Genomic DNA, 15,058 nt, shown 5'->3' on the forward strand with positions numbered 1-15,058 from the left:
AATTATTGTACATTGCTGTTTGTCTTTGAACTGGTGGATTTTAAGCAAGATAATCAGTTTTTCAAATAATGTATCTGTTCTGTTAATACTTAAATAATGTATGTAATTTAATGTACCTAATCAGCTTTTTAAATATTGTCTACCTCTGTAAACGTCTGTGTGATTTCTGTTAATGGTTTCAAGTTATGAACTGATTTATGAATTATGCTTACTAAAAGCATTTGGAAACTTAAAGAAATTTTTATATGTTAAAATTTTTATCCACTGTCCATATTGAAATATTGAAAAGTTTTTGTTATTATTAAATCATCTATGCCTAGAAGTCTTATGTTTCTAAGTAGCAAGCTAGAAAGCAAAGGGCAACAATAAGTCCTTTCAAGGGCAACAATATGTCTCCCCCACCCCCTTCTAGGGCAACTTTTTTCCAGATAGTTAAGTGTGGGAAATAATAACCAGATGTTTCCTTTACTGCAGAACTTCTCAGATCCCTTAATTTGTTTATAAGCATTGAAACACTCCAAGAAAAGAATGTTTCCCCAACTTACGTGAACCTCTAAGGAATTATATTCCGCAGAACACTATTTGGAAAATGATGCTATAGGGCAGTGTTTTTCGACTGGAGGAGATTTTGCCCCCTAGGGCACATCTGACAATATGTGGGAGTGGGAAGGGGGAGTGCTACTGGCATCTAGTTAGTAGAGGCCGGGGATGCTCTTTAAAATCCTGCAGTGCACAGGATAGTCCCACTCGCCCAACAAAGAATTGTCTGGCCCAAGATGTCAGTTTAGTGCTAAGGTTGAGAAATCCTGCTCTATGGACATATTGGCAACCATAGTTGAAACTAGTTGCTCAGCAGTTGACAGTTTGATTCAGAGCCAAACTGGCGATGTAAGGAGCTGACCCCTTGATTTAAACCAATTGATTGCTCTCTCATATCATCATTAATTCCCCTATTGTGTTTTTTAGCATCTACTCAAAGATTGCAGAAGAGGCTATAAATAATAATTGTGATTCTATGGAAACTGGCAAGGGAAAGCTGAAATTTTTTAAATACAGCTATTTTTAAAGCATAAGTGGTAAAATCAAGAGGTTTTGAATCCTTAGTATGGAGACTGACAAAGAAGCAAACCAATTTAGAGAGTGCTCACCTCTTAAGTGAGAAATCTCTTAGTCTGCTGGCAGTATGTATTTTCGCCAACATAATCATGCTTGTCCTTATAAAAATAGCTTTGTAAAAGAGACAAAATTAATCTTAAATTTTAAGGGAAAATACAAATACAACTTTATTGAAGTAACATCTTGTCATTTGATTTTTTTATGTCCCTCTTCTACTAAAAGTGACATAGGACATTTAGAAGTTTTGCTTGTTTGTTTAGAATTTTGTGACATTCTTTAAGAATCTTGGACTACCACTATGGTGGTAACATCAGATTGGATATTATAGCTTTAAGCTGCATTGTAATCCTTCCATTTGTTTGTTTTTAGATATAAAATGGAATTTCTAAATCGTAGTTAAAATAATCTATAAAAAGTATAATATAGGTGGATTATGTGGTATACATCTGGATAAACTATTGAATATCCTTTCCTATAAAAACTTTTGTCAGCCTAATATGTGGTATAATGTCTATTTCCCTTAATATTACTAAAGTTGGGTAAAAGTTTTGAGAGAGAATAGGTATTTAATTTATTTTGATTTTTCTGAAAACCCTTGGCAGATACTCATTTAATGGTTGTGTTCTAGAATCTTTTTGAAAAAAAAATTTGAAGGAAGGCGTTTAAAGACTTTTAGCTATGTGAGGAGGGTTTTTATTTATTGAAACTGGGTGTTTCCAAACTATAACATTAAATTTTTTTAACTTTAAAAGTTGTCTACTTTTAACTTCAGAGAATATCTGATAAAGGTAATTGTTTAACTTTCTCTAGGAAGTGGTATATGTATGAAGCGTATTTCAAAGAATTTAGCAGTTAATAAATGATAGTTGAATCAATCTTATTTGGATTTAGTGTTCTAACAGAAGTTAAACTCATGAGAATCAACCTAAGAATAAGATTTTCTGTGCACTCAAGTGATGGTAGCGTAGTATAAAAAAATTAAAAGTATTCAGAAGTGTGTCCAAATAATGGAGTTGAGAGAAAGATTATAAAGTAGGATAAGAGATGACAAATCCATCTTTTCTCTGAATTATAGGATGGAATACCAACCATCCACATAGATTGCCATATTGGGTATGCAAATATCTACTCTGGCAGAGACTTTATTGAATCAAAGAGTTATTTGGAAGATGTGAAGATGTCACCTGAACCACTGATTCCTGCTATACCCTAATTTTCCTGTTTTCACCAGATCACAATTAGAGAAGAGTAACTTCTGTTATCTCCTACACCTGTGTATCATCTTTAACATTTTAGTTCTAAATATATATTTGCTTGGATGTCTCAAAGATACCTTAATCTCAACATGTCCAAAATAGAACTTCTGATTGTCCCTCTCCAAACCTGTCTCTCTTACAGTGTTTTCTGGCTCACTGAGTGGCACCACTATCTATCCTCTTATGCAAACTGGAAACCTAGATGTTATTCTTGATACTTGCCTCCTCCTGTTATCTATTCCAGCACTGTTCAGTAAAAACATAATGTGGGGCAGGCCCAGAGGCATAGTGGTTAAGTTTGCGTGCTCCTCTTCAGTGGCCCAGGGTTCTCAGGTTCGGATCCCGGGCGCGGACCTACGCACTGCTTATCAAGGCATGCTGTGGCAGGCATCCCACATATAAAGTGGTGGAAGATGGCCGCGGATATTAGCCCAAGGCCAATCTTCCTCAGCAAAAAGAGGAGGATTGGCAACATATGTTAGCTCAGGGCTAATCTTCCTCACCAAAAAATAAAAATAATGTGAGGCACACATGTAATTTTAAATGTTCTAGTAGCTACATTAAAAAGATAGCGGGTGAAATTGATTTTAATGTTTGATTTAACTCTATATCCAAAATCTTATTTCAATGTAATGATTATTTTAAAATTAATGAGATATTTTATATTCCTTTTTACATATTAAATCTTCAAAGTCTAGAAGGTATTCCACACTTTTAATAATAAGTACATCTCAATTCAGACTAGCCACATTTCATGTGCTTAATAGCCACATGTGTCTGGTGGCTACTGTGTTGGACAGTGAAGATCTAGTCCATCACCAAGTCCTTTGAGTTTTACCTTCTACATTTCTCTTAATTCCTTCTCCTTCTGTCCCAGCTGCCACCATCCTGATAGATTACGGATACCTTCTAGCCCTCCTCCCACTAGTTCACACTGTAGTCAAAATGATGATCTTCAAACTCTCCCCTACTTCCATCCCATAATCATTTACTCTTCCTTCAAACCTCATTGCTTCCTCAGGTAAGCCTATCCTGATCCTCCTCCTTGAGGTCAATTTCTGCTATTATCTACTCTCGTAGCACCATATGCACCCTCTTTTGTAGCACCTACTTTTATTTATGTGAGTCTACAGCACTGTAAGTTCCAAGAGAGCCAAAATCATGTCTTTCTTTTTTCCCCTCACTATTATATCTCTAGTAACTCACAGAGTGCCAGGTATATAGTAATTACTCAACAAACATCTGTTAAATTGACTGATGAACTTAACTGCTTGCCTCCCTTAAATCCAGTGTTCCCCAATATAACAGTGTCTTGTTCAACCCTTGAAAAGCACTATCCTGGGATCTTTCCTCTTCAGTTTGTATTATATATAAGTATGGAGTGTTCTCTCCATTATTCAAAAGCCTTTAATGAATTCCCATTACCTACTGAAATAAATTTCAAATTTAGAATCTGTCATTTGAGACCCTGTATAATCTGGCCCCAATAACATCTATCAAAATGTCCTGTGAAACTAGCCAAGTTGTGTTCTTCCTACTCTCCAAATAAGCGTTACCTTTGGGAGCCATCTTTCCATTCATTCAGTAATTACCTTTACTATGTACCAGACAATGATCTAGCTATCCAGTAGAACTTTCTAATCTACTGTATATCTATTCTATTCTATGTATATTCTGTTCTCTGTATACCTACTGGCCACATGTGGCTCTTAAGAACTTGAAACTTGGCTGTTGAGCGCTTGAAATGTGATTAATGGTAAGGAACTGAATTTTTAATTTTAGTTAATTTAAATTTTGCTGGCTGCATGTGGCTAGTGACTACCATATTGGGTAGCGCAAATCAAGGCAGTGGGGCATATATTATCTGCCTTCATGGAGTTCACACCCTAGTGTGTAGATACCTTCAGTAAATAAGTAAATTTTATGTGATGGTGATACATTATGGAGAAAAATTAAATTCAGTAAACAGAGATGTATGTGTTGGGGAGGAGCAGAAATATTGTTTATATAAGATAGTCAGAAAAGGTGTCTCTGATAAACTGACATTTGAGCAGAGACATGAGAGAAATGAGAGCACAAGGCATGTAGATATATTTAGAAATGTTCCAGCGAGAACAGCATGTACAAAGGCCCTGAGGCAGAAGTGTGCTTGCCCTGTTGTAGAAATAGCAAGACCAGTGTGCATAGATTGAAGTTACAGGGTAGAACAGCCAAAGACCAGACCGTGAAAGCCTTTATTGGCTGTTAAGGGGACGTAAGCTTTTACTTTGTGAGAGAGGACACCATTAGAGGGTTCTCAACAGAGGAGTTTCATGATCCTAGTCTTTAAGAGGATCATTCTGACTATCATATTGAGAATAGACATACACCTACATACCAGGAATGTCCTTTTCAACAAAACAAATACATATTAAAATGCTTTCTCTTCTATCAAGTCTTAAAGAAATCACCTCTTTTTGGTTTTCCTAAGCTTTGTTATTTAGAAGTGATTATTCTTTTTTGCTAGTATCATTCATAATCCTATATGTTGATTTTTTAATAGACTATGAATTCTCCAAGGACAGTAATTGTAGCTAATATACACACAATGCCTGTAAATATTTGTTGATTTGAATGAATAGTTACCTGTAATTACAACTGAAATCATGGAAACACTTTCTTGAATCATAACATGAAATGGTGTTTTGATGAAAATGTTACTCTACACTTTTATAAGCAGAATTATATTTAGATGCAGTAATAAAAACAGCAATCATATTGTTCAAAGCATTTACCTATATTCACTCATTTAATCCTGATACAACCCTATGAGTAGGTATTATTATCATTACTATCTTCCAGATGGGAAACTGAGGCAAATAATGGTTAGGTAATTTCTACAAGGTTACTCAGCTGTTAATGGCAGAGCCGGGTTTTAGATCCAGGCAGCCTGGCCTTACTGAATACAGTTAATTTTTTTAGTAGGTTATAGACCAATAGAATTTGAAAAACGAAATTTTGGAGACCAGTGTAGTGTTGCTAGATATTAGCTCATTTTTAAGAATTCTAACATTTATTTTGACCACTATTCTGTTACTTATGAAAGTTTAAAAATGTGTAAAATTCTGATTTTCAGTAACCTGTTTTTAAAATAATACGATTTTATTAATCCTTTTAGTTAATTTTTGTATAAGGAGAAGCAGAACAATAGCACATTAATATAAAAATGCCATGGGAACAAACTTTGTGTTTTTTCCCTGTTTAGGGCCTGTATATCTTTGGGATCAAGAACTCGAGCCATTGGAAATGCAGCTAAGAGCCAGGTAAATTGTTAATGTAGATGTTTTGACTTATAGGAAGAATTAACTGAATCTTGGTAACTAAGCTCCCACTTTATGTAATTAAGAGTCAAAAAAGAAAATGAGGAGGGGCCGGCCCTGTGGCTTAGCAGTTAAGTGCGTGCACTCTGCTACTGGCGGCCCGGATTCGCATCCCGTGCGCGCACCGACACACCGCTTCTCCAGCCATGCTGAGGCGGTGTCCCACATACAGCAACTAAAAGGATGTGCAACTATGACATACAACTGTCTACTGGGGCTTTGGGGAGAAAAAGGAGGAGGATTGGCAATAGATGTTAACTCAGAGCTGGTCTTCCTCAACAAAAAGAGGAGGATTGGCATGGATGTTAGCTCAGGGCTGATCTTCCTTCACAAAAAAAAAAAAAAAAAAGAAAATGAAAATATGATGGATCCTAACATCTTGTATTTTATTAGATACATTTTGCTTTAAGTTGTAGAATATTTCTTGAGTTTTATTTTTAAAAATTCCTTTTAGGGGGACCAGCCTGGTGGTGTAGTGGTTAAGTTAACGCTCTCCACTTTGGTGGCCCATGGTTCACAGGTTCGGATCCCAGGTGCAGACCTATGCACCACCCATCAAGCCATGCTGTGGCAGCATCCCACATACAAAAAAGAGAACGATTGGCAACTGATGTTAGCTCAGGACCAATGTTCCTTACCAAAAACAAAAAAATCTCTTTAGTTGTGAAGTTACGGTGTGCTACCATATGACATCAGTTTCTCCTTGTATAGTCACTTTCTATGAGGGATATCCTATCTAGATTATAAACTTCAATGACAAGTGAGCAGTCTTTGTAAAAGAAGGTGGAAAAAATGGGGGAACTCATTTCCATAGTACCAAGTGTGGCTACCACTACTTTACATGGAATCTACTTAAGTATTCATATTGCTAGGCTTCTGAAATGCTTATAAGTAGAAATTTACTTTTAAGATTCCATGCTAAGTTTGTTTTCCTTGGACTTCGTTTATTGCCCTGAACCAAAAGCCCTTAACAATTACTTTTTATCTTTTAATATATACCTGGGTCGTCTTTTCTTCATTATAAGATAACTTTCTTTAATGAGGATTTTTTCCTCATACTTTGTAGGAATAATTGACTCATTTATCCAGGAATTTTTGCTTGCAATTTTTATCAAAGTTGTCTTGTAATTGGCCTATATATGAACATGTTTTTCTCTTCTCTTCAACTTTCATATTGTACGTAAACAAATGTTGGGTTTGTGCCAAAGTAACCCCTTCACTAAAGTTTACATCTCATATTCTGGCTAATCTTCTAAGTGTATCAGAGATATTAGTCTGTGAAGAAAGCAAACTATAAAGTTATTTCTCTTGAAGAGCTAAAGGGACCTACGTGGTAATTTAGAATCTTATAGTTTTTATCCCATGGTGGAAGATCAATATCCATTTGGCTTTAAAGGTCACTTAAGAGGGCAGCGACTGGATCTCAGTAATATGCTATAGTTTGAACTACATTTCTAGTTTAAAAAAAAATCACTTTGCCAAAATACAAGCTATTTACAAATTAAGACTCTTTAACTTGGCACCGTGCTACATGGAAGGAGTTTTAATTTGCCTAACCTAGGAGCAGTTCTCAGCAATGGAAGCAACATAGTAGTAGGTGAGAAGTTTCACAGAGAATTAGATATTGAGAGGAAAAGAAAAATGGGACAACAAAAATATGGGTTAAATAAAAACACAGAAATGAAAGTGGAAAGAAGTAAGAGAAACCAAAGATACTAATTCACTAGAGCAAAAATGTTGAGGAAAACCAAAGAGATGAGTTCTAGATAGATTTTCATTGTACTATTTGAAAAGTTTTAAAGTTTTGTTCTTTTTTGAAGACGTTAATTTTGAGCCTAACATTCCTAGGAGAATTTGGGGGGCAATAGTTAAGATGCATACATTTTCGTTGTATAATTTTACTGTCAATGGGAAACCAGAAAAATGAATGGTTGTGTGTAATTCTGAACTTGGATGTGTAGGATAAGGAGACGTGGTGGTTCTCAAGTATTAGCGTAGTGTTTATTTTGCATTCATTTAGTAATTGATAAATAAAAGTGTTTACTGCCAACAGATAGTAACGAATGTAAGAAATACAATTCATGGCTTCAAAAAGCTTCATGGGCGATCATTTGATGATCCCATTGTGCAAACCGAAAGAATCAGGCTTCCCTATGAGCTACAGAAGATGCCTAATGGAAGTGCAGGAGTTAAGGTAAGCTTTATATTCCTAGAGTCCAAACATGTATTCAAACTAAAGAAACCAAATACGATAATTTGCCTATTTGTAATTTAACTTTTTTCCTCTGGATACAGTACATATACACCAAGATACAGGCAGTTTTTGTAGTAAGCTTTAGTGAGTGCAAAAAATTCTAATTTAGATAATATCTTTTTAATCCAAACAATGCTTTTATTGTCAAGGAAAAATTATTTGGAGAACTTTTTAGAGGTGAACCATTTTTAAGGAATAAAGGCAGAGGTGTATGTGACTTATAAAAATAGATCCAAAAAGCAAGTTAATTGCTATAATGAGTTTTCTCTAATTTAGAAGACTCATATAACATGTTAAAAGTAATAAACTCTTCTTCCAAGTAAGAGATGGATTCTGGATTTTTAATTCTACATCCTGAGACAATAAGTTACAGATTGGTTAACAAAAACATGTTTCTATTGATTTTTCAAAAACTAACAGAATACATCAAAACACATAGAGTTCCATATGATGCAGGAATTCTACCCTTAGGTATATACACAAGAGAATTGAACCATACATGCACACAAAAATTTGTACATGAATGTTCATAATATCATTATTCATAATAGCCAAAAGGTAGAAACAACACAAGTGTCCATCAACTGATGAGTGAATAAACAAATGTGGTATACCTATATTGTGGAATATTACTTAGCCATAAAAAGGAGTGGATACTGAAATGTACTACAACATAGATGAGTCTTGGAAACATGCTAAGTGAAAGAAGCCAGATATAAAAGTCCAAATATTGTATCATTCCATTTATATGGATGTCCAGAATCAGGCAAATCAATAGAGACAAAGTAGATTAATGGTTGTTACGGGTTAAAGGGAAGGGGGAGTGAGGAGTGACTGCTAATGGGTACAGGATTTCTCTTCAGGGTGATGGAAATGTACTACAGTTAGTGGTGATCAGTGCACAACTTTGTGAATATACTAAAAACCACTGAATTGTGTGCTTCAAAAGGATGAACTTTATGCTATATGAATTATATCTCAAAGCCATTTTAAACTTGATATATATGTTTTAAGGCTATGCACATAACTTCCATTTTTAGAAGAGGGTTCTGACTACAGGATGGATGATGAATTGTAGTAAGGAGACGTGAAGCTGTTAGAAGAGTTCAAAGAAGACACCATGAGAGTTTAAAGACAAGGAGACAAATTGTGAAGCCATATTTTATGTGAAATGTGTGGGTCAAGGGTTGCTGACTAGGAAGCTGGATGGGTTATGATAGCAATAAATGAGATAAAGAATAATATTCCAATGCCCTTTAGATATAAGTTCTGGTTAATGACCACGGGAAGCAGTTTTTCTTTTAAACTGCTTAAATTCTTTTACTTTTATTCTTTAAAAAGAAAATTTAAAATCATGCTTTGTAAGTAGTTTGACGAAACAGACAAACAGTTAAAAAAATTTTTTAAAGAAAGCCAAAACCTAATTTTTGCGTTGATAGCATTTTTATGCAGTCATAGTGAGTGCATGTAAGCTAGTTGAAGAGGCTTTGAAATCAGTCTTGTTTTGAACTGTTTCCTCATCCTTTGAAGATTGAAGATCTTCAACATTCAAATCCTCAAGCATTTTATCAATTTATTTTTTTGGACATTTGAATATACTTTGATGTTTATTTCATCTAACATTTATATTATACAAAAGAATACTGTATCGTTGTGCCTCCTATAATCAGACTAAGACCATTGTATTTGATTCATTTCCCCTTATTTCAGAGTGCTTGATTTCTTCCCACCTTTAAAAGCAGTAATTTCATATAATATTTCGTTGTGAATTTACTTGTAAATTGATTTGGAAGCAAATGGATATCAATTTTAGTTCTGTTTCAAAGTAAATCTTAGTATATATACATATTTAACACACTTGTATACGTACATACTTTGTGCTACTTGAGAGTTCTTTAAACCTCTTCCAAAGTTTAGTTGTTACAGAATAACATCTACACTAACATCCCACTGGGGATGCAGAGGTAAAAGACATAGCCTTTTCCTCTGTAAGTTAAATGTAGTTATTATATGTGTTCTCAGGTAAATGGCATATGCATATACCTGTGCAGCCATCATCACTATCAGTATAATAAAAATATTCATCACCCCCCAAAACTCCCTTGTGCCCTTATGTTGCTTATAAATTTTGTGGTTGTCGTTATAAAGTACAGGTTCTCCAGTATTCCCTGGTCAAAACGCACTGTAAAGTTTCGTTTTATGTGCTTAAATGCAACCTAGTCTTAAACCTATACGGTGAAATGATTATTTGGTCTAAAAAAATGATTTTTAAATTTTGTATATACACTCTGTTTAATTTGTAATTATCCCCAGAAACCTTGAAGTAATACATATTGTATTTTTTTAATAAGGGAATTTTCTTTTCTTTTTTTCCCCTGATGTTTTCATTTCCTTTTCCCAAAACTGTATGACTAAAGCTTTCATTTTAAACCCAGGAAGAGTTCTAAATTTTAAAAGAAAAATTATTTGGTCTTTTTCTCCTTCATTGTTTGCTTGGAAAGTGAGTGATAAAAGTTGCTTTTGTGGGAGATGGCGATTTGGAGCAAGTAAAGACACTTGAAAATACTTTGTTTGCTTGTAATATTATGTGTAAGTTATGCTGGAACTTCAGAAATTGTGGTTGTGGTACTAGAACAGTCTTTTTGGAAAATAACTTCCTTGAGCAAGGACTTCACATGTTTCACTGTTGTATATCCATCATGTATAGAACAGATGCTCACAAAATACTTGTTGGATAAATAAATGACTCTTAATAAATATCTCAACTTTGGGTTTTAGGTGCGATACCTAGAAGAAGAAAGACCTTTTGCAATTGAGCAAGTTACTGGAATGCTATTGGCCAAGCTTAAGGAGACTTCAGAAAATGCTTTAAAGAAACCAGTGGCCGACTGTGTGATTTCAGTAAGTTTTACTTCAGTAATGAATACCCTTCAATCATATTTTTCGATGTATTAATGTTATATTGAAATATTTTTCTCCCTTTTCTTTACTCTTTCTACCCTTATCCAGTAAATAATCTGAATGTATTTTTACTTTCACATTTAAAAAAAATCACCTTGTTTGGTAAAGTTCAGGATTGAGTTTCCCATAAAGTTGATTGTGATAATCAGTGAATCTTCAAAAAACTAATGTATGTGATTAATTAGTAACTGCTGTACCTGCCACTTATCTTAAGAATCTTTCCAGGTAGCATTTAAGTTCCCACCTCTAAGGACCTAATATTTTATGGTGAATGAAGGTTGAAAATTCCCAGTTGTGAATTTGAGATTGCGTATATTCTGTATCAGAAAGAAAAGATTTTTTTTTTAAATGATAAAGTGGATATATTTAACGTGTATACTTTCAGAACTTTTGACCTATGCAGCCATCATCACTATCAGTATAATAAAAATGTTCATCACCCCCCAAAATTCCCTTGTGCCCTTTTTAAAATAAAAATTATTTGTATGTAAGGTGTACAACATAATGCTCTGATATACATAGTGCAATGATTACTGCAGCCAAGCTGATTAACATATCCATCTCCTCATATAGTTACCTTTTTTGTGTGTGTTGAGAGCACCTGAGATCTACTTTATTAGCATATTTCCAGTATACAATACAAAATAAATAAAAAACATTTATTTATCTTATCTCTTATATATTGATAACGAGTTTTTAAGTTATATGTTGTCAACTAAATGTGAATATATTACTAATACTATTAAACTTGGCTACATAAATTCAAGAGTTTCATGTCATCAGAAAAATAGAATCAGATTATGAACTCTTCAATGAATTTAGTAATCAGATTTTTTTCTTAGGTATTTGGAATTTTTTAAATGAGACAAAAATATTAGAGCTTAATATTTTGTTTTCCAGCCATTTAGTAATAGTAAATAGTGGAGTTTGCCATTGCCCAGGCACTGTTATAGGCATTTAATGTGTATTAACCCATTTGATCCTCAGAACCATTCTATGAGGTAGGATATTATTAACCCCAGTTTTACAAATTAAAAAACTGAGGCACAGAGAAGTTAAATAACTTGCCCCGGATCAACACAGATAGTGGGTGGTAGAGCCAGAAATCAGACCCAGATAGTTCATTCCCAAGCCTATACTCATAACTCTTCCACTATACTGCAACTTGAAAGTGTATGTCATAATGGTGCAAATTTTAAAAACTCATCTTAAATTCAAATATAGTCCTGTTTATTTAACTATACTTGATTTTACCTTCATGTCAGAAATTGGTGTCAGAATAGAGCATTGTGAACTACTTGGCCATTATTAACTTTGTAGTTAGTGCAGTAGACCCACTGTGAGCTATAGAAGGGAAAGTCTTTTTCTCTATTTTATGCACTACTATATCCCTAGTGGCTATAAAAATACCTGGTACATAAGTGCTCAATGAATATTAAATGAACCATTATAATTTAGATTTTTGTCAGAAGGCTAATACCAAAATCAAGATAAACAAGCTTATCAAAATTCAAGTTCTTTTCCTGTTATTAATGTCTCTTGAGTGAAATTTTTGAATTCAAAAATCAATAAGATTGGAAGGGACTACTAACTTAAAATTGGAAGAGCCCCAAGTCATTTTGTACATAAATATACTTAATTAGCTTTTTAGAAATCTGTAGACCAAATCAAAGTGCTTTCTTAGTTTGATAGAAGTATGTGTAAACCTTAATTATAAGTTTAAGTCTAAATTTATTTTTTAATAGAAATGTTTTTTGGTGATTTTAAGAGAAATACATACTCATCATAAGTCCCCTGCAATATAGTTCCCCTTCCTCTTTGAAAAATAACCATTGTAAGCATTCGAGATTATATTCTTCTGGTAGCCAGATACATACACAAAAATGAAATCACACTATACATGCTTTTTTTTTTTTTAATGTAATAAAAATACTATTCCATGACTATTCAGATCTACCAGATTCTGACAGCCACGTAGGATTCCACTATATGGATATACCATAAGATATTTAGGCAATCTCATTTTAACAGACTTGAGTTTTCAATTTTTCCTTATTAAAGATGAACAAATATATTTTTTTATAGACCAGACCGACACAAGAGGGATTCGGATTAACATATTTTGGAAATCTTGCAATATTATTCCATCTTATTAATTGCTTTGAATTTGTGTTCGCACTTTAGGTCAATACTTTATGGTATGGAAATTGCCAGTCTTAAACAAAAACAGAAAAAGCACGAATATTTTTTTCTCATTTACTTAATTAGAACACCATTCTTGGCCTTAAACCGTGCATAAGTTTTAGTGCAATTATTTTACATTTTTTAATTGATGAAATGTTTAAAATCTATTACATCAAACTAATATGCTTAATTATTGTTTTTAAATAAGATTCCTAGCTTTTTCACTGATGCTGAGAGAAGGTCTGTGATGGCCGCAGCCCAGGTTGCAGGTTTAAATTGTTTAAGGTTGATGAATGAAACTACTGCAGGTGAGCACTTTGCAATTTGAAAATCACTGTCAGAAAAATACTGTTAAAGTTTTTTTTCTAATTAATGCAAAGCATTTATTTTTTTAACTCTGTTATGTACTGGTTCTTGTAATCTTGTGGTTTTGGAGTACAACATTTTGGCAGAGGTTAAACATGTCTTACATTGGCTATAAGAATTGTTAATATTCTAGTTATAGATGGGTAGACAAAAATAAAAACAACCAAATTATGAAAAGTTAATTTACTTTGAAACTAATGATTTGTGTTACTCTACTGTGTGTTAAAGTGCAGTATCAAAGTGTCTTATCCTTTGTTTTCCAAGTGATTGCTATGCTGAAATTAACCTAATTCTTTGTTCTTACACAGTTGCGCTAGCATATGGAATTTATAAACAGGATCTTCCCCCATTAGATGAGAAACCAAGAAATGTAATATTTATTGATATGGGACATTCTGCCTACCAGGTCTCAGTTTGTGCTTTTAACAAAGGAAAACTTAAAGTAAGTAAATAAATGATTCGCTGTATTGAACCTTAAAGGTTAAGAGCATGTAAGACTATATAGAGAACCTAATGCCTGCGTTTAAATCCTGGCTGTGCCACTTAAAAACTGTGACCTTGAGCAAGTTGCTTAAAGTTAAAGATGCTTTAAACCTCCCTAAACCTCATGTTCCTCACCTGAGGATAATATTAGTAACTACTTCATAGAATTTTGAGGACAAAATGAGTTAATATACATAAAATGCTTGGAAACTATAATATGTGTTGATTATTTTTATTATTGTTGAGGCGTTAAATAGGCTATCAAGGAGTGTAAATTACATATTTATCCATAAATAAACTTAGGAAACATTTTCTAAAATGAGTCCCATTGTCTTTAGAAACGTTTCTATCCAGGAGTCCTAATCATAATTTTCTACAATGTGGCATTTACTCCTGTGTGCATATCTTCTTATAGTCTATATTTGGTTTTATATTCGTTTTTACATGGATTATCTTATCCAGACTTACACACTCTCTCTCTCCATTATGCACATGTGTAGAATTTACTTAAAAGATAAAATGTTTTGGGTTATCCAACACCTTTTAGAACCTTGTGTCTCACAGTTTATGTTACTATGATAACATCCGTGTAATCAGAAAATTAAAGGGAAATAACTCATACTTGAATATAGGGTAGTTTTCTATAAATTGGTTTAATCCTTGGTATTTAGTCTTGAATTTTAACTTAATTAAAAAAGATCATTTTCCCTCCTTCCTTTTTGGCAGATACCTTAGAATAGTTATCTGTAATTTTTAGGTCATAGACCTCTTTGAAAGTCTGATAAAAACTTTGGCCCTTCTCTCCAGAAAGATACATGTTTGTATTAGTCATATACCAACATAATTTTGCATTTAATTTCGAGTAATACTGGACCTCATGAGAAGTCTCTCCATGAATTCTCCGTGGTAGTCTGTGGGATGACGTCCCAATCATATTAGGCTCACATCCTAGTATGATGTTTACCGCTATTTCACACCCATCCTTATGAAAAAAGCTGATGAACCAAACCAACAGTGGCATTCTGTTTTTTTAGTAGTGACTATTGTTAAGTAGTCATTTGTGCCCTCTACCCTCGGGA

The 15,058-nt window shown here is 33.7% G+C and overlaps 1 protein-coding gene across 1 annotated transcript in view; it reads left to right on the forward strand.

Annotated features, from left to right (window-relative positions):
• HSPA4L (heat shock protein family A (Hsp70) member 4 like) overlaps window positions 1-15,058 on the forward strand; it is a 50,409-nt gene that overhangs the window by 5,130 nt on the left and 30,221 nt on the right. Inside the window, exons 2-6 of the mRNA XM_058550031.1 lie at window positions 5,617-5,674; window positions 7,785-7,925; window positions 10,764-10,886; window positions 13,339-13,438; window positions 13,805-13,938. Coding sequence (XP_058406014.1) covers window positions 5,617-5,674; window positions 7,785-7,925; window positions 10,764-10,886; window positions 13,339-13,438; window positions 13,805-13,938 — 556 coding nt within the window. The remainder of the gene's footprint in view (window positions 1-5,616; window positions 5,675-7,784; window positions 7,926-10,763; window positions 10,887-13,338; window positions 13,439-13,804; window positions 13,939-15,058) is intronic.

This window comes from Diceros bicornis, chromosome 11 (assembly GCF_020826845.1).
Source record: "Diceros bicornis minor isolate mBicDic1 chromosome 11, mDicBic1.mat.cur, whole genome shotgun sequence".
NCBI lineage: Eukaryota > Metazoa > Chordata > Mammalia > Perissodactyla > Rhinocerotidae > Diceros > Diceros bicornis.